This window comes from Bos mutus, chromosome 3 (assembly GCF_027580195.1).
Source record: "Bos mutus isolate GX-2022 chromosome 3, NWIPB_WYAK_1.1, whole genome shotgun sequence".
Classification (NCBI taxonomy): domain Eukaryota; kingdom Metazoa; phylum Chordata; class Mammalia; order Artiodactyla; family Bovidae; genus Bos; species Bos mutus.
In genome coordinates this window covers 51,738,650-51,759,275 of record NC_091619.1, presented here as the reverse complement: position 1 = coordinate 51,759,275, position 20,626 = coordinate 51,738,650, and the positions used below count along the sequence as shown (strand labels likewise).

The 20,626-nt window shown below is 33.8% G+C and overlaps 1 protein-coding gene across 5 annotated transcripts in view; it reads left to right on the top strand.

The window, feature by feature from the left end:
• Positions 1–20,406, top strand: part of ZNF326 (zinc finger protein 326) — a 34,937-nt gene extending 14,531 nt beyond the window's left edge. For all 5 annotated transcript variants that reach the window (XM_070367717.1, XM_070367716.1, XM_070367718.1 and 2 more), the window contains 7 exons: positions 1,336–1,534; positions 7,550–7,661; positions 9,477–9,624; positions 10,772–10,871; positions 14,555–14,685; positions 15,731–15,826; positions 19,718–20,406. In XM_070367717.1, coding sequence (XP_070223818.1) covers positions 1,336–1,534; positions 7,550–7,661; positions 9,477–9,624; positions 10,772–10,871; positions 14,555–14,685; positions 15,731–15,826; positions 19,718–20,056 — 1,125 coding nt within the window. In that variant the 3' untranslated portion in view covers positions 20,057–20,406. The remainder of the gene's footprint in view (positions 1–1,335; positions 1,535–7,549; positions 7,662–9,476; positions 9,625–10,771; positions 10,872–14,554; positions 14,686–15,730; positions 15,827–19,717) is intronic.
• The last annotated feature ends 220 nt before the right edge of the window (positions 20,407–20,626 follow it).

Sequence of the window (20,626 nt, the reverse complement as noted above, 5' to 3'; positions counted from 1 at the left end):
ATTAGCATAGTTTGTCATACTTGTGTAGAAATTTTGCATTTATAACAGTTACTCTTTACTTATGTAAAATGCATTGCACCTTTAATGGATAATTAATAAAGATTTTTCTGATATGACTATTTGAATCACCTGGAAACACTTAATTTATTCAAGGTTAGATAGGTATTCCTAAGCATAATATACAAATGTAAGCAACTAATATGTTGCTGTTCTACCATGCTTTATGGTTGTAGATTAATTGAAAATAGTTGGGATAATAGGCTTTGGATTTTGAAATTAAAAATCTACTCCAGTTTGAAAATTTGGAAAACTCTTAATGTTTTCCATGCTGTGTATTACTTTAGGCAAACGATTTTTTCCTCAAAGAGACTTCAAATACCAATTTTGTTTTCATGATAGAAAAACAGGTATTGTTTCCACCATTCTAGTCGAAGTGGACTTTTCTTTCTTTCTTCCTGTTAATGAAATAGATGAACCAATAGGTCTTTCCTTTTTAATCTTCACTTGTACAATTCCCATTGGATCCTTCTCTTCAGATTACTCCTGAATCTTTATCTTCTAAAGTAAGGTTAGTAGAATAAATTTGTATGAACATGTGGCTTCTTGGTGTAGTGGGTTTTGTTAACGACGAGAAGAAAGGACACAAAGAGTCGTTTGGTTGCATGACTCTTCGTCTGTAAACTTTTGCTTCTTGGGCTTCTGGGTGAGAATATGTTTCTCTAGGTAAGAATGTGAATGGAACGTCAGATGCAATTCTTGATCTGAAGTGTGTCTTGGAAGTTGATGCATGGTTATGCTTTAACTCTCCTATTTCATACTAATGTTCCATCTCGCCTTCTCATCCCTTTTTCAACAGGGAGAAATCCTAAATCATTTCTGGATCTTTTTTAACTTCAAACTTCAGATATGGTCTTCTTTGTGTATTTTAGTTTTAAGCCAGGTTTTAGTAAAGTAAAGATTTCTTTTAAGGTCTTTTCATGGGAAAACATCGATTAGGAACTCTGAAGAGGAGTTGTCAGAGAGTTGTACAAGTGGTAATATTCTGACAGGCACATAACGTTGTTTATGATCTCAAGTAATTTTGAATCATAATCAAACAATAGGAAATATCCATATTTGTTCTTCTGGAAATAAAAATACTGATTCACTGGATTTGAGTTCCTGTAATAATTTACAGAGTTTTTCAGTGTATTTAGAGTGGACTTGTAAAATTTAGTTACATTCTGAGGAATTTTCATTTGAAAAATTCTAGATAGATAAAATGTAATCTATATATGAATTCATACTTTTTCTTTGGATATTGTGCTAATATTTATTGATTTCACAAATTTGCAGCATATGAGTGATTTTGGAAGCATTCATAGACCTGGAATTGTTGTTGACTATCAAAATAAACCCACCAATGTGACAGTTGCTGCTGCAAGAGGAATAAAGAGAAAAATGATTCAACCATTTAATAAGCCTGGTGGAACCTTTATCAAGAAACCCAAGCTAGCAAAACCTGTGGAGAAGATGAGCCTCAGCAAATCACCCAGTAAGTTGGAAAACATAATTGCTGTGCTTTAAGGCAGTTTTCATTATTTTTTTTAACTCAGTGCATTTAAGTAATTTTTTCATGTTTCTGTAGACAAATTGTACAATAATTACAGTTGTAGAAATTAGATCTGTAGTCATGGATATCAAAATTACCAAGATACTTATAAATTCACAGGCCCTGATTCACCCCTTTTCCCTAAATCTTGACTTAGGGTGGGACCAGAACATCTATATTTTTAAAAAGATCTTACACATGATTTTGATTCATGGGTGTTATATTTATTGTTGGGTAATTATTGAGGAAGTGGTATGCTACATTACATAGAATTGCCTTCATGAGGTCAAAGGCAAGAAATTTTTTATTGCCCTTGGTGCCAGGAAAAGATATGTATTCTAGAAAATTAATTTGCCTTTTGTCTTCTGGACATTATTCTTAGAGATAATCATACTTCCATTTTTACATTGTTAAAAATTTAGAGCCAGTCTGAAAGTGAAATTAAGAAAACAATTCATGGTAACATCAAGAATTAAATACTCAGGAATAAATTTAACAAAAGAAGTACAAAACTTACACTTTGAAAACTATAAAACCTTGTTAAAAGAAAGAAGATCTAAATAAATGGGATACTAAATAAATGTTCACAGAACAGAATACTTAATGTTAAGATGGTAATACTCCCCAGACTGATCTACTGATTCAGCCCAATCCCTGTCAGAATGTCACCTGACTTCTTTGCAAAAATTGGCAAGTTGATTAAAAAATTCATAGGGAATTTCAAGGAACCTACAATAGCCGAACAATCCTAAAAAAAGAAGAAAACAGAGAGACTACTGCTTCATGATTTCAAAACTTAACTACAAAGCCACAGTAATCAAGACAGAGTGGTACTGGCACAAGGACAGACATATAGATCAATGGAATAGAATTGAGAGTCCAGAGATAAACTCATAAATCTATGGTAAAATGTTTGTTTTTTTTTTAGCCAAGATGTCAGAATTATTTAGTGAGGAGAGAATAGTCTTTTTCACAAACGCTGCTGGAACAACTGGATAGCCACATGCACAAACTAACATACAGCACCTAAATGCAAGGGCTAGAACTATAAAACTCTCAGAAGGAAACAAGAGTAAGTCTTCATGACTTTGGATTTGGCAAGAAATTCATCTGACACTGAAAGAGCAACCAAATGAAAAACAAGTAAATTGGACTTTGGGCTTCACTGGTGGCTCAGCAGTAAAGAATCCACCTGCCAGTGCAGGAGACGCAGGTTTGATCCCTAGGTCAGAAATATCCCCTGGAGAAGAAAAATGGCAACCCACTCCAGTATTCTTGCCTGGGAAATTCCATGAACAAAGGAGCCTGGTGGGCAACAGTCCACAGAGTCGCAAAAGAGTTGGACACAAACTGACCAAACAACAATGAAACTGGATTTTATCAAAATTAAAAACTTACTGACCAAACAACAATGAAACTGGATTTTATCAAAATTAAAAACTTCTGTGCTTCAGAGGACACATTAAGAAAGTGAAAAGACAGCTCATAGAGAAGGAGAAAACATTTGCAAATTATACCTCTAAGAGACTTGTATCTAGAATATATAGAATTTTTAAATTCAATAAAAAGACAAATAGCCCATTTGAAAAAAGCATCTGAACAGACATTTTTTCCCCCAGAAGATATACAGATAGCCAATAAGCCCATAAAAAAGTGCTCAACAGTTAGTTAGCAGGGAAATAAAATCAAGACCATGTGAGATTGACCACTTTTACTTACCTGAATGACTAGAATCAAAAAGATAATAACAGGCCTTAGCAAGGATGTGGAGAAATCTTCATATACCATTGGTGGGAATGTAAAATGGTCCAGGCACTTTGGAAAACAATTCCTCAAATGATTAAACAAATTACCATAAGATCTAGTAGTTCCACTGTTAAGTATGTATTAAGAAATATGAAAACATATGTCTACACAAAAATTTATGTATGGATACACATAGCATCATTATTCAGAGTAGCCAGAGGTATAAACAACCCAAATGCTCATCAGTGGATGAATGGTTTAACAAAATGTGGTTCATCCATACAGTAGAATATTTTCCAGCCTTAAGATGGACTACTTATATATGCTAGAACTTAAATGAACCTTGAAAAGGTTAATAAAATGAAACTAGTCCCAAAAGTCCACATATGTGATTCTTTTCATTTGAAAGTCTAGAATACAGAAATCTATAGGGTTAGAAAGTAGATTAGTGGTTGCTTTGGGCTGTGGGGGTATATAGGGAGAAATAAATAACAGGATACCAGATTTCTTTGTGAGGTGATGAAAGTGTTCTAGAGTTGATTGAGGTGATGTTTGCGCATATCTGTGAATGTTCTGAAAAACATTGGTTACATACTTCAAAAGGGTGAATCATATGGTATGAAATATGTCTTAATAAATCTTAAACATTTGAGCTGGATTATTGTTACTTTCTCTGTTACTGTATTTTATTTAACTTTGTAATATATCTCTAAATGAAATCAAGTGTATTTGATCAAAATAGATTGTCAAGAATATACATAAATAAAAGGTAAGGAAATTTCTTTTTCAGCATTCTTTGTGAAAACAACTTTACCTATTTTTGACTGTACACTGAATTATGTTTTGTTTTTTATATTTATTTTATTTTTGCCTTGATGATTGGAAGGTATTTTATCTTTCCAAATTGACATTACAAGGGATTAAAAATTTCTCTCCTCTTTAGAATTAATATTGGATTACCTATAATTATTGGGCCTGGGCAAGGTGAAGATCATTGCAATGAATGAATTTTTCAAATTTTTGTGATCTAGTTTTTAAAACATCTTTGCATCCAGTTTAAAAAATAAGATACATTAATTGTTAAGATGAATTTATTACTTCCTTTGATGTTGGAGGTGCTAAACAAGTCATGCTCCTAAGTTGCTTCAGTCGTGTCCTACTCTGCGACCCCATGGACTGCAGCCCACCAGGCTCCCCCGTCCCTGGGATTCTCCAGGCAAGAACGGTAGAGTGGGTTGCCATTTCCTTCTCCAATGCGTCAAAGTGGAAAGTGAAAGTGAAGTCGCTCAGTCGTGTCCGACTCTTAGCGACCCCATGGACTGCAGCCCACCAGGCTCCTCCATCCATGGGATTTTCCAGGCAACAGTACTGGAGTAGGGTGCCATTGCCTTCTCCAAACAAGTCATGATAGGCTTCAAATAATTGTTTAAAAAAGAAGGTGGAAGGGAAGAAGCAAGGAGGCCTGGATAAGTCCTCTTTAAAATATGTTTTTTGTATATTTTTGGATACTGACAGTATATTTGTTTTGTTCTTTGAATTTCATTTCTATTTAAATGGCTTCAGGATTAATAAATGTATCCAAGTTGACAAAAGGATTGTATCGATTGTTAGTAAACTAGCACTTAACTGAATGCTTACTGCACACTAGGCAGCAGTGTGTTAAAGGGCATAACAGGCATTGCTTGTGTAATTCTCACATCAGCCTGCTCAGATGTAGGCAGTGTACCAAACCCCCTACAGCTGAAAAACACAGGAACAGAACAGATAAATTTGCTGCCTGGGTCAAACAACTGGCAAAGCCAGGGTTTATTCGGGGCAAGTCTTACTCTAGAGACCCTTCAGGTAAAGCTCCATGTGATTATAATGGAAAATTACTTTGTATTACTTTGTATTATATTATCCTTATTTAAAACAACTTTTTTTTATAATTACAACATTACAGACATTTTAATGTATCACATCAAAAATATGGTATTTGAAATGGCAAATATTGGATTTTTCCTCAAAATTATGAATTATAATCCAAAACTCAGTAACACTTTAAATATTATTTTTAAATCTACTTTCCTGCCATGCTTTGCATTGGACATCTATATTATTTAGTAAAAAAAATAACAATATTCTGGAATTCTGGAAACCTGATTAGAGTGTGTGTTAGTAGGAATAAGTTTTATACTGTTACTTGATGGATTGTTATTTACTGAATTGTGTACTCTAACTATTACTAGAATAGGCAATTCAGTTGATCTTCTTGGGATAGATTTCAAAGGTGTATTTTGCAGGTATAGTTAAATAAATATTACAAAATTTGATATAGATACTTATTTGTCACTAAAGCAGATATATGTGACTTAACTTTTTTTTTTCTTTTTAACAAAACTTGAGAGTAGTGTAGTATATAACTTAAGAATGAAACCAAAATTCTATAGTCAAATCAGGCTTTCACTGTCAGGCATGAGGTAGACATTCTGAATGGTAACTGCTGAGTATTCAGGAATAATAAGTCTTGCTACGCTATAATATATAGACTGTATGATTTGTTGAAATGCAGTAGGAAAGGAATCATATTCAATCATTTGGATAGAGGTACAGTGTATATCAGCTTTAGCATGTGAAAGGAAAATGAAATTACTTCTAGTTTAAGGTCATAAACAACCAATTTTTTCCATAGAGTGAGGGTTTGAGGGAAACCAAAAGAGGATATTGAAAATGGTTAATAAAATAGGAACATATGTTTAACCTCTTATAAAATGATGAAAAATAATCTAGATATTGAATTTTAAGGTATTGATTTTATATGGTTTTGAGACATCCTGCTGTATGCATAGCACGTACTTAATATTTGTTTATTGTTAAGTTCATGAATCCCCAGGTGTTCATGATTTTGTATTAGATATTTTTCCAAAGGTAATCCAAAAGGATAAACAGTGAATAAAAGGAAAAGTTTGAGGGCAGATGAGTTGTTTTTAAGTCTAAAATTAGCTATATTATAAGAAAGAACCTTTTTTTTCTTTACTACAATGAGATATTACTTCCTATCACATATGAAGTTGATGGTCTTAACAAAAAAGAGAAAATAACAAGTGATGACAATGTGGGCAAATTAGAACCCTTATACATTACTATGAAAATGTAAAATGATGTGGCTGTTGTGGGGAACAGTTTGGTGGTTCCTCTAATGATTATACGTAGACTGACCATTTGAACCAACAATTCCATTTCTACATATGTACTTCAAAGAACTGAAAAGAAGTATTCAAACAAAAACTGTACAAATGTTCATAGCAGCATTATTCACAGTTGTCAAAAGGTTGAAAGAATCTAGATGTTCATCAGCGGATGAATGAATGAAAAGGCAATGTGATGTATTTGCACAATGAAATATTATTGAGCTTTAAAAAGGAAGGAGGTACTGATACATGATACAACACATGGAAGAGCCTTGAAGACATTATGCTAAATAAAAGAAACTGGACAAAAAAGGCCACATATTGTATCCTTCCTTTTATATGCAATATCTAGGATAGGAAAATCTGTAGAGACAGAAAGCAGATTAATAGTTTTACCAGGTGCTTTAGTGACTTCTCTTTGGACTGATTAAAAAGTTCTGGAACTAAATAGTAGTGATGGTTGCATGACCTTGTGATAAACTTAATGTCACTAACTTGTACACTTTGAAATGGCTAAAATAGTACATATTTTTGTATATTCACATTAAGACATGTTTTGAGAAAAAGAGGAAGAACCTGCTTTTAGAGTTTATTCATTTTAAGAAATTTTAAGAAAGCTGCTATAATACCGAGTTTTTGCATCCAAGGCGCTCTCTCTAGTGCTCACTGTTTTTCCACTTTCATGCAAGGTCAGGTTATTTGTCAAATGTTTGCCAATGGTGGGATAATTCAAAATTATTTTAGGTAATGTGGATATTATTACTTAAAATGAAGAAAAGAAAAAATGAGTGGGTCTAGAGAAAAATAATGCAGCAAATAATAAACATAGGTGAGAAGTAAATAGACAAAATTTATGAGGAAGGTATTCATGTGAATGAAGTTTCAGAAATACTGAGTAATCTCAAACTCTGATTTTTCTGGTGAGTTCAGTTTAGATAATGACCACCAAATAAATCATCTGTCTGTAGTTTATGAATTGGGGACTGGAAAAGGAGAATGGAGAAGTGATTTTTAGTTTTAACTTTTTTGTCTGATCCCCTAGCAAAAACTGATCCTAAAAATGAAGAAGAAGAAAAGCGGCGAATTGAAGCTCGGCGAGAGAAACAAAGACGCAGAAGAGAAAAAAACAGTGAGAAATATGGAGATGGATACAGGTTTGTGCTTAGTAGAGTCAGAAAATTGGACTCATTAAAAAACTGTTTCCAGGATTTGAGGGTGGGAAAATTGAGTGAAGATGGCCAAAAGGTACATACTTCCGTTATATGGTAAATAAGTTCTGGGGATATATTGTACAGATAATGACTGTTGTTGACAGTACTGTATTATATATTTGAAATTGCTAAGAGAGTAGATCTTCAAGGTTCTCATCACAAGAAAAAATTTACAACTAGTGAGGTGCTGGACAGTAACTAAAATCATAGTGCTCATCATTTCATAATATGTACATATATCAAATAATTATGTTGTACATCTTAAACTTATACAATGTTATATTTTTTAAAAGATTTTAAAAATCAAATTTTAAAAAGATTATATTTTTAAAAAAATTATTATTGTTGGTGTTTTAACCTGGTATTACAGTTACTCTACAGTCATGTAGAGTTAGCCTATGTTTGATATCTGTCTCAAGGATATCGACAGATATGTTCAGTTTGCTACTCTCCACCTCCTCCATAACTATTTGCTCCTCAAGGTCTAAAAGAATGCTTTATTACTGTCCTTGAGACTTTCAAGCCGCTGACCATCACTCTATATAGATTTTACAACTAGAATTCCTGGTTTTTCTTTGTGCACAAGCAATAATCTATCTGGCCAAAAGAGATTGTGATGTTTCATTAATTTTATGATACAGACTGATTTCAGAAATGCGATCAGAAAAAATATGTCTTAGAATCAATAAAATACTATGTTTAAGCATCAAATAAAAAAAACACCTAAACATGTTTCTTAGAAAAGGCAGATAAATTAATTGGGATGTGAAAAAATTCCTGAGAGTCAAATGAAGAGGATTGATCAAAGATATATAGGAATGATTTTGATTTTTTGATATTTACAGTCATCCCTTGATATGCATAGTGAATTGGTTCTAGGATCACCACCTCTTCTATGCAGCCTCCACATCCCCAACCCCTTGGAAGACCAAAATGTGAGGATGCTCTTTGAGGGTTCTCACCTCGTTAAGATTAGAAAACTAAGACCCAGGGAATTTAAGTTGCCTAAAGTCACATAAGGGTGCTAAGAAATAAACCCAGCAGTAGATTTCAGATTCTATACTCTTACTCAGGAAAATAAATATAATAGTACTCTAAGGAATTAGGTGGAAAATGGAGACTCAAGATAAAGAAACCCATTAAGAGACTATTGTCATAATTTGAAAAAAAGGAAATAACAGGGATATATGAGATAAGAATAATTAAATGGGAGAAAAGGGACAATTCATTCTGGAGTGACTCTTGAGCTTTTCAATGAGTGCATATGTCCAGTCCAGGCCTGTTATTCACCCTGAAGTGATTTTTGATCATCTGAGAGCTCTAATAGAGTGAATTATGGTTTTCTGGTGTCCTACCTACCTTTATTTCTACTTCAGTGATTTGGAAGCTTGAAGATAGAAGAGTGTAACGTTAGTGGAACTTTGGAACTTGATACTGCTTGAAGTTTGCTTTGGCTTTCTGATCTAGACTTGAAGTGGATAGTTAGGGTTAGATGAAATAGGTCCACTGATTCTGTTTTTCATACCCAGTAACTCCAGTGTGGTCCAGAAATGCCAATTAGTATGATGACAGTGTTGTCCAGACAGGTACTTAAATGCTATTTTTTTTCTGACTTGAGCTAAATTTAAATCAGCCATTACTTGGAGAAGAGGAAATCATTTATGCTGGTAAAATTGATTTCATTGGTATAGCCTTATGAATGTTTTCTAAGTAAATAAGGTAATATTTAAAGAAAAACTTTTTTTTTTCCCTTTACAGAATGGCATTCACATGTTCATTTTGTAAATTTCGAACATTTGAAGAAAAAGATATTGAACTCCATCTGGAAAGTCCTTCACATCAGGAAACATTAGATCATATTCAAAAACAAACCAAATTTGATAAAGTGGTTATGGAGTTTTTGCATGTAAGTAGTTATTTTTGAAGTGAGAGGCACTTGATCTGACATTTGAATTTCTTAGATTTTCATCGTTACCCATAGTTCCCCTGTTCTATGTTTCTAAGAATTCAATTTACTGTTCACTTAAAAAAAGTTGTGTTAAACTTAGCTTAGAAGTAGATGTGAATTCCTCTTTCATAGATTATAGATTTGTGATTTGAGAGTACATTTCACATTTTTTACAGAAGTTTCTGACATGTGTCAGGAAAATTCCTTTAACAGCTGTTTATTGATACCAAATCAGCTATCGTCTATTAACAGGCTTCTATGTACCTGATGTTGTGCTGGGTATTTTTCTTCATATTTCACTTCAACCTTATACCAATTCGTCTTTATCCTAAAAGATTATGCTCAGAGCAGTTTAGTGACTTTCAATAAATGGAAGTCTGAATTGAATTCAGAGCCAGAGAGCCTGATTGTTTAGCGTCCTTTATCAGGATGTGGTCATCAGTTCAACAGTTTTTCTCTAATACTTAAGAGCAGGTGCTATGCAGGCACAGCACCTGAAGACACTGAAGACACAGACATTGCCTTTAGTGAACTAACAGTGATTGGAAATCAAACACACACACACACACACACACACACACACACAGATGACACTATTAAGTAGAAGAGGCCTGAGTGATAGTGTAAGTAGAAGTGACTTGGAGAAGGGTAGGATAGTTTGGGCCAGGGCTGGAGCTGGACTGCTAACTGTACTTGCAATTAATTTGGGCAAAAGAGATGGAATTGTTAGAAGGTTAGAAGTACAGTGATCCTGTATCCTTGGAGAATTGTGTACCTTAATTAAATTTCTTCTGTAATTTTGTTTAACTGGTTCCTGTCATTTAGGACATAAGTATTCACTTGCTCTGAGATTTCTTGTCTATTCCAGCTGTCTTTGATCTCCCTCTATATATATATGCCTAAAATATTAATACATCTTGAAAAGTAAATACTTTTTGTAGTTTCCTGGTACTTCATTATAGTCCTTTCAATTAGATTGTAAGCGCCTTGAAAACATCAGTTTTATATAACAGGTACTATTATTTTTCATAGGCCAAGCATGGTGCTGGGCCTATACTGCATATTCACTAAAAACTTTTTGGATTCTTTCTATTTTGTTTTCTAGGAATGTATGGTAAATAAATTCAAGAAAACATCTATTCGTAAGCAACAGACAAATAATCAAACAGAGGCAGTCAAAATAATAGAAAAGGATGTTATGGAAGGTAAGTTAACAAATTGATTTAGAAATTTGCATATATATTTTATATACCATAACCTATTTCATTGTAAATGATGCCCATTAGAGTGATACAGTACATAGTCATATATGGTAGGTCTGAGTGGGTTATCAGAAATGAACTCCTTTGATTCCTGTTCTCATGCTTACAAGTTTATCACTACCTTCTCTTACGTCTTTCACTTCATTTCCTTCATAGAGAAAGTATCCGCTTTGCCTCTAATGGAAGATACAGTCATCCCTAGGTGTCTGAGAGAGAGAGGTTTCAGGACCTGCTTGAGGTATCAGAATATGCAGATACTCAAGGCCCAGAGTTGGTTTTCCAGTATTTGTAGATGCAGAAGCCATGGATACAGAGGGCTGCCTGTACTTGTATATGTCATCTATCTCTCTTATTCCTTCTCATCTCCTTAAAGACCTCTGCTCAAACCGTGAATTCTTCTCTTCTGTTTGTCAGTCTTTCCTTGTCTTTTGATTTTGTCTCTGAAGCCTGTACACTTACTTAAACAAATTAAAAAAGACCTAAAGAAAAAGAAAAACACAGACACTAATTCCTCTACAACCTGCCTCTCTCTTTAAACAACCACACCTCTTTAAGCATAGTCCTCACTGTCTCTTTCTTCATTCTCACTGCTTTACCCGCGGTGGACAAGTTTCTGCTATCATTGGTGTACTGAAACTGCTGTGATGGAGGACACCAACACCAACTTCAGTTTTATTCGGCAGCGTTTTCCACTGATAACTCTGTTGTTTATGAATCTATTTCCTCCCTTGGTTTCTGTGGTACTCACTGCCTCTCTTTACTCCGTTGTCATTTTTACTCTTTGTGCTTTTCTTTTTCTACTAAGCTTTTAGAAGTTGATATTTTTCAGTATTCTGTCAGTCCTGTTAACATTTCTCTATATATTTCTTCCTGATGAATTAATTTATATACAGAATTTAAATCAACATCTATATGTTGATTACGTATAGATTTATATCTCCAGCACAGATATCTCTTCTGAACTCCAGTCTCCTACATCTAGCTGCCTACTGACATCTCTCTTTAGCAGTCTCACAAATTGAACATACTAAAACAATGTATCCTTCCCTTGAGTATCCCCCACCCCATGAAGAAAACAAGACAAAATTTAACAGGTATCTCCTTCATTTGTCTTGGAAAGTGGCCCCATCAATGCCAGAACTGTGCAGTTAATCTTAGTACTTAGATTTGCTTTACTATGTCTGTAGTATTTTTGTTCAGTCGATTCTCGATTCTATCTTTTGAATACGTAACAAGTCTGTTTTCTTTACGTCTTTTTTAAATACTGAATTTGTTTAAATCTTATGTGTTCTATTTTTCTAATTAGTTTCCTTCCTTTCAGTCTTATCTCTTATTCTACTACATGATTTTATTACTTGAAGAATTTAAGTAATAAAGTGGCTTCCGTATCCTCCACAGAATGAAGTTCAAATTCCTAGGCATGGCATACAAAGCTCTTCATGATCTTGGCCCTGCTCTTTTTCCCTTTTGTTCCTTCTTTAGTCTGTGCCCCAGCAATACTGAATTACTTGCAGTTCCCAGAAAGTGCCATTTTCTCTTAGATCTTTCTTTTGCATAGACAGCTGTTTCTCTGGGTCTGGCGGAGGTTGGTTCTAGGACCTTCCTGCAGATACCAAAATCTGTCATGCTCAAATCCCTTATGTAAATTGGGTGTAGTATTTGCATATAAACCATGCATGTCTTCTTATATACTTTATTTTTTAGACATTTTCTTCAATCTTATTTTAAATGTATTTATTTTTGATTGGAGAATAATTACAATATTGTATTGTTTCTGCCATATTTCTTATATCATCTCTAGATTACTTACGATACTTAATATAAATAATTATCAGTGTGGAGTTTTGATTTTTTGGAACTTTTTAGAAGGTTTTTTTTTTTTTTTTTTTTTAATATTTTCTGTCCATGGTTGGTTGAATCTGCAGAGCTGGAACCAGCAGATATAGATGGTCACCGTATACTACCTTACAGTATTACTTCAAGAATGACATGTGAAAGATCATGAAGATCTTTTTATTTAGTTGAAGCTGCATGTTATCTGTTGTTTTCTTAATCAAATGTCATGATAAATTCAGTTGCCCAAGAAAGAGCCAAATCAGTTTTTCTCAACATAAAAAAATACATGATTCTTTAAAAATGATATAATTCTAAGGAAACTGGTGTGTTCCTAACAGTTTTTCATATGCAGCATTTAAAGAAAATTCCTACGAACGTACATACAACTTACTGCTGCTGCTGCTAAGTTGCTTCAGTCGTATCCGACTCTGTGTGACCCCATAGACAGCAGCCTACCAGGCTCCTCCATCCCTGGAATTCTCTAGGCAAGAACACTGGAGTGGGTTGCCATTTCCTTCTCCAATGCAGGAAAGTGAAAAGTGAAAGTGAAGTCGCTCAGTCATATCTGACTCTTCGTGACTCCATGGACTGCAGCCTACGAGGCTCCTCCGTCAATGGGATTTTCCAGACAAGGGTACTGGAGTGGGTTGCCATTGCCTTCGCCATATAACTTACTAATTTAACATATTTACTAAAGTCCTATTATGTGGCTGGCACTGTTCCAAGGAACCAGAGATACAGTGATAAGCCTGGGAGCCAAAGCTGTTATTTTCTTTCTGTTGAGATGTGTAGAAATCAACAAATAAAATAGGTTTTAAAAACATATAAAGTAGCCTTCACTTGTAATAACCCTCAATCACTGTTTTTAAGATCTAACATATATTTTTGTCTTTTATGAATCCAAGTTTGACTTCTTTTTTCCGTCTCTACTCACCCACATTCATAAGCATGAAAATTCTTATTTTACTACAGAGTCAACATTTTTATATTATATTTTTTGGGGTTGAACTTACAGGCCTCAGAAAATCATTGTATAAGATGAGTAGGAAATATAATGTAATTATACTTTATAATTTTAATCTTTTATCCATATAGTTTTTTAACGTCCCGTAGACTGTAAACCAGGAGACACTGAAACAAAGCCAAGGACATAAAACAAGGTGTAAAAATGTCATGTATTGAAATCCTAGTCTGTTCTCCTGTCACTGTGTAGTTATGTTAGAAATCAATATCAAAAGATACTTGAAAATAACCCACATATTTTAAAGTGCAATGTGACATTTACCAAGAGAGATCTTTGACTTAGCTATTGAAAGCCTCAATGAAGTTCACAAGCTGAAAAAACACAGGTGATGATTGTAGAGAAGAAAACATTTAAATGAGAAATTAATATCAAAATGAGAGATGAATATCAAAGATACTTTAAAAACCTCATGTATTTAGAAATTAAATGTCCACTTTTAATTGATGTGTGTATCTAAGCAGCCATAACAAGGAAACTATAACAAAAATGAAGAGAGAATTTATCAGGTTTTGTTACATGCATTCTGAAGCTGCTCAGTGCAACTAAATACCATGTGGAATCTTGAATAAAGTATGAAAGCAAATAATTATCCTTTCATTTTTAATCTATGCAGATTTATGAGATACGGTAGAAAAACTCTATACTCTGGTCCTTTTTTTTGGAAGAAGGAGTATAAATCATAATGGAAATGAAATAGTGAAAACTTGATTTGTCAGAAGTATATGAATCATTGCTTTTCTTATTAATAGTTGCATTTCTTTTGTAGGTGTTACTGCAGACGATCACATGATGAAAGTAGAGACTGTTCACTGCAGTGCTTGCAGTGTGTATATCCCTGCTTTACATAGCTCAGTTCAGCAGCACTTAAAATCTCCTGATCATATCAAAGGAAAGCAGGTCAGTTTTAATCTACCTTAATGAAGTCAATGAATTATTTATTTAATCCCTTATTGCCCTTTAAAGGCTATTGTTTCACACCTGCCTACTTGTGTACAATCCAATTAATCTCATGAGTGACTTAGTGTAAAGATACTTAGAGAGGCAGTGTAGTATAGTGGTTAAGTGTAGTATTGTGGGCTCCAGAGCAAGACTTCTGTGAATCCTGGTTCAGTACATACATACGTTAAGCAAGTAATAAACTTTTCTTTGTCTAAGTTTCCTTATCTATAAAATGAGGATGGATAAATCTTATGTGATTAAGGATTAGTTTAATTAAAATGTAAAAGGCATCTAAAGTAGTACCTGGCACATAGTATGTATTCACGAAATCATAGCTGTTATTGAACTGCTTTTTTTATTGTTAACATTTTTTTAAGGTAGTGCAAAATTGTTTTATGAATGTGTTTGTGTATTTAGAACAAAAAAGAAAGACTTGTTTTTTGATGATTGGGAAAAATAAAAAGCCAGTTACTTTCTATTGTTACATTTTTAGTAGAATTTACTCAGAAATTCTAGGAAAGTTTTACTATTTTCTTCTTGATTAGTATTATTTTGCTCCTATGTTGGTTAGTTTTATTTAGTCAAATTTATTTCAAATAAAAATATTTATTTTGTGAGAAATTTGTTTGAAAAGCAAATTAAAAATTCAAGTATTAAAGGCTTTAGTTTGATAGCATGAAAATTAATAGTTGGAGTAGCTGGGGCTGGGAAAGGTAGCTCCAGAATAGATAGGAGAGAAAGCAAGTGTTTAGTAGACCTGGACTTAAAGAGCATTTAGTGACTAGGTGTTTTTTGTTGAAGTTCACTGGCTTTTTGAATCTTCATTGTTTTAATTCATAGATCATTTGGATTGTAGTCACAATAGCTTTTGTTGTTCTATCGCTTTATTTGCCAGAAATTAAGTCATTTAATTCTAAGAATTTGAGCATGCAGTCATTTTAATTAAGGAAATATTTTTCATGGCATCGTTTTCAAGTGTCTCAGTGTGTTCTGTTTTTCATAGGCTTATAAGGAACAAATAAAAAGAGAGAGTGTCTTGACTGCTACAAGCATTTTAAATAATCCAATAGTGAAGGCACGATACGAACGTTTTATTAAGGTAAGACTTGAGAGCAAAAACTGGGTTATATTGTAATGTTGTAACAGTTAAATATAGCATGGTAACTCTTTGTGATATTTAATATAGCACAAAATTAGGAGAATTTTACTTGATATCATACATACAGGTAAAATGTCTTTTTTCGTAATTGTTGGGATTTGTTGGGGGCAGGAGCAAGACGCCATTCCTTTCTCATTCCCTTTCTAGCTCTGGGTCATTTGAGAGATACACAAGAATCTTGATAGAAGACCCAAATGTCAGCTTTATCCTTGATTTTTTTTTTTTTAAAGGTGACTTGGATGATATGTCTTAGATAGTTATTGTGGACTTTCTAATATTTCACTCCTAGATAGACTTACCTCCCCCCAACTTCTGTGACTGCTTCAGCTGGACAGCAGTAGGGTTCGCTTAGTCGACCACATGACAGAGCAGACTAGAATGCACCCTTTCCGTTGCTTAGAAGACATGAAAGAGGGTCTTGATGCCCAAGTGAATCCCTTCTGTCCCCTCTTTTGGTGTTCCTAGTGAAGGGAAATTCCTAAGAGGAATGACCTATCCAATTGGAATTTCTTCTTCTAAGCATACCAGTTAGATAAGTCATTCCTGGATAACACTTGGATGGGAAGCAGGAAGTTCAGAAACTTTGCTTCAGAAACAAAGCTCCTGCTCATAGCATCACAAGACCAGAAGGAAGGAGGTTTGCTTCAGTTAGGAAACTCAGAGGTGAACAATTAGGTAGGTATACTTGGCCTACTGCTTCTCAGGATTTTTGCCATATATTATTCCAGTGATCCTTCTTTACATATTATTCCTCAACCAGATGACTTCCAAGCTGAATATATTTCAGTTCTTTCTGCTTGTTCCAGAAGGCCCTATTTTCTGATTATTTTATTTGGCACTGTTTACTGCACACTGTTTTTAAAAGGTGAATACAGCCCTAATTTGAAATCATATTTTGTTGGAGATATGGTGTCAAAAAGATTAAAGCATCATAGCTAAATTAGGAAAGATTAGATTTTTTTATTCTTGCTATATCGCAAACTTGAGAGGTTAATTGTTTCCAATGATGTATGAAGGTAATTTGTAATGAGAAAAGAATACAAAGTAGAATTTCTGTGTAAGGTGTTCAAGCTACACTTTAGAGTGTAGCTTCATGGAATGGGAGATGTTGGGATATCTTGCCTCAAGTACATACTGTGGAGAAAGTAACTTAACTGAGAATCTTCTAGAACCTTGTTACTCCACGCAATCCAAGGATCAGCAGCATTGACATCACCCTGGAGGCTCTTTAGACATGCAGAGTATCAATTCATATCCAGGCCTATTGAATAAGAATCTTCATTTTAAAAAAAGATCATAGTTGATTTATACGCATGTTAAAATTCAAGAAGCACTGGTGTCTCATTACTCGGAGATGCTCTTTGTCTGGCATTTTTTGTCCAGCTCCATTTCTTGCTGTTCTAGAGTCCACAGAAAACTTCAGCTCATAATCAGCTCTGGTCATGGCTTTAAAACACTTTGATCTTTAAGTGCTTAGAATGACAAAATACCGTTTTAAATCTTTGTCCTGTGAAGTAATCAGTTCATCAATTTCTCCCAGTTCTCCACTTATATATGTTCTGCCTTCACTCTGGCCTGGACATTCATGGTCAGCCCTTACAACAGTGCAGTGCTGCCATTCTGAAACTCTTTTCTTAATTTTTCTACTGCTTACTAGTTCTCAGCTCTGCCATTTATGGTTAGCTTTACTAACTGTCTTTCCTGCTAAAAATATCATGGAATTGTGCCAGTATTATGTTTGCCAGATTTCACTGCAGTTCACAATAATTTTACCTGCTATCAATCAATGTAATGCGCTTCCTGTAGTGACTGTTTCAAACTTTTCACTCTTCACATATCCAGATTTTATTCTTACTCCTTTCACTTACCATATTCTTATCTCTTCTCTAGCTCTAGGGAGATTGAAGACCACTGGATGTGAACTCTAACTTTTCTCCTTTCTCCTTTAGAATTATGTATTTTTTTTCTCATTGTTATATGCGAAGGAAAATATTCTTCTTTGTGCTTTATCTGTGTTCTTGTTTCATCAGTTATTGCCTTATTTTTATCGGATTTTTTTCCTCCATTTATTATCTTACTACTTTTTCCCAAAGAGACATGTTTATGAGTTTCTTAAACTAAAAATGACTGAACTTTTCCTAGACTTTAGCCCTTCTTATCTCTTCTCTTACCATCATACTTGAAAAGGTGGTTTACCCTGCATTGTGCTCTTTACTTCCTATATATTATTCACTCTTTAATCTAGTATTTCCCAATAGGAGGTGTATGATTAGAATCCCCTGTGAAGTTAAAATCAATTAAAAGCTACCCAGGCCCCTTATAAGACCTTTTGAATTAGGGCTTCTCAAACTTTTCTGATAAAGATATCTCTAAATGCGTCTTAAATATGCAGATTACCAAACTTCTTTCCTGGACACTTGATTCAAGAGGTTTAGGTCTGAAATTATTTCATTTTGTGCTTTTAGCAAGAGCTTCAGGACTTGATTAAATTAATACAGAGTTATGGACTCTGGGCCAGTGCTTTGAGAGCTTAAGAGGGAATTGTGAAGTTCATTCATGGGTAATCATTGCTATCCAACTTCCATTTACATTATACTTTAGAAACTGTTCTAAGATTACCAGTGACTTAATTTAATTTTCAAATAAAAATTTGTAACATTTTATTGTTTGTTATTTTAAACATACAGAAGTTAAGGGGATAGTACAATAAATCCCTCAGGTACCTTTCCTCAGCTCTAATTATTACCAGCTTTGGTGAACTTTTTCGGTTGTTTTCTACTGTTACCTATTTGCGTCATATAACAGTGTTGATCTATTAATTCATTCTTGAAACTTTGTTTTGCTAGATGATATTTTATAATCCTAAGTTTCTGCATTAAGTATTCATTTTCTAACTTCTGTCCCTGTGTACAAGCTTTTTCAGTAGGCTTTATTCTCAGCCATTTTTTTTTTTTTTTTCATTTCCTCAGCTCTGCCCTGGGCTATCCTTTTTAAGACCTGGCTTCACTATTCACTGTGCAAGCAATTCACAAATCTAAATATCTGACTTTGAAGTCTTTCCTCTTCTGAGTTGCAAATTTATAGTTGCCCTTTAAACATTTAGACCTCTTAAATTCAAATTATATATAGTACATACCTGCTGCTTTTCCCCATCTTAATTTACCCATTCTGTCAATGGTGTCACTTTTACCCTTTCGTTTCCTGGGCTATTAGAGTAGCCCAGTGCTAATATTTTTTCTCTTGCTACAGCCACTCAACCTGCATCTTCCTACCTAGTGTGTCTTAAAGTGTAGCACCAGTCTTATACTTCCCTGTTTTAATAACCTTCATTGTCTCTTCATTTCTTATATTATTAATATAGCCTTCTGATATGCTCTAATTTATGAGACATAATCCAGATACATAATTATTTAAGTAAATTAAAATACTAAAGTTGTGAATGTTTAGTGAATTACCGATTTATCTTTTTTAAAGTAAAAGTAAAGTATAATACTTAGTTTGTTTCTGATTTTCATTTGAATTTTCAAACGTACTGATTTTCATTTGAATTTTTTAAAGAGAACTTGTAACAGTAGTGCATTGAATACTGATACAATTAATTAGAACATGAATCTTCATCTTCTTTGTTTTATGGAGTATAAAGTACTGACTTCAGGAATATATATACCCACATTGGTATGAAATAGGTACTCAAAAAATATTAAATAGATTTAATATAAGTTGAAATTAAGTTTCAAATAGTATTTATTTTTAATGATATAGCAAATAAAAATTTCACTGATTAAAAAATAAATGCGCTCTTTTAAAAGCTTTTTTTTTTCATGTTTTTAGGGTGAGAATCCCTTTGAAATTCAAGATCATTCTCAAGATCAACAAATAGAAGGAGATGAGGAGGAAGAGGAAAAGATTGACGAACCTGTGGAAGAAGAGGAGGAAGAGGAGGAAGAAGAGGAGGAAGTGGGGGAAGTAGAGGAAGCAGAGGAAGTAGGGGAAGGTGGAGGAGTGGAAGGAGTAGGGGACACAGAGGAAGGAGGGGATGTAGAAGGAGAGGGGGAAGTGGGGGCAGTGGGGGAAGGGGAGGGAGAAGGGGAGGGGGTAGGGGAAGGAGAGGAAGAAGAAGCAAAGGAAGAGCCTGTCGGCTTTTCTGTTGACCAAGCAGAAGAAAATTAAATATAAGGTATTAGTCAGTTTTAAAAGAAGCTTTAAATTTTGTCCCAATGTGGAAAAGGGTAAGAATTTCAGTAGTTTAAAATATGAGAGTTAACACCCATGTTGCATGCATTCCACACATTACAATTTGTTTTATATAATTTCTAAATGTTCGGCATTTGTTTAATAAAATGAAGGTAAGACTATTTTAGTTTAGTTTTTATAGCTACCTAACTTAGTTTCAAGAAATTGTTTGTATAATTTTTAAGCTTAATTTTTATTACTTTATTGGTGTTGAGGATAACAGATGTGTATTGTTAGTATGTCTGTTCTAATCATTTGAACTTAAATGCTGCTCTTGGGAGTATATATTCAAGTGTGCATTAATGTTTTGAATACTTACCCTAGAAGAGATAAGTTGGGCAAGTATTTTGTGCTCTGTGTATTTTTTTACTGCATTGGACATTGAATATAGTAATTTGCGTTAAGATACGCTTAAAGGCTTTTTGTGACCATGTTTCCCTTTGTAGCAATAAAATGTTTTTTACAAAATTTCTCTCCCTGGACTAGCAATTTAAAATGAAACACAAT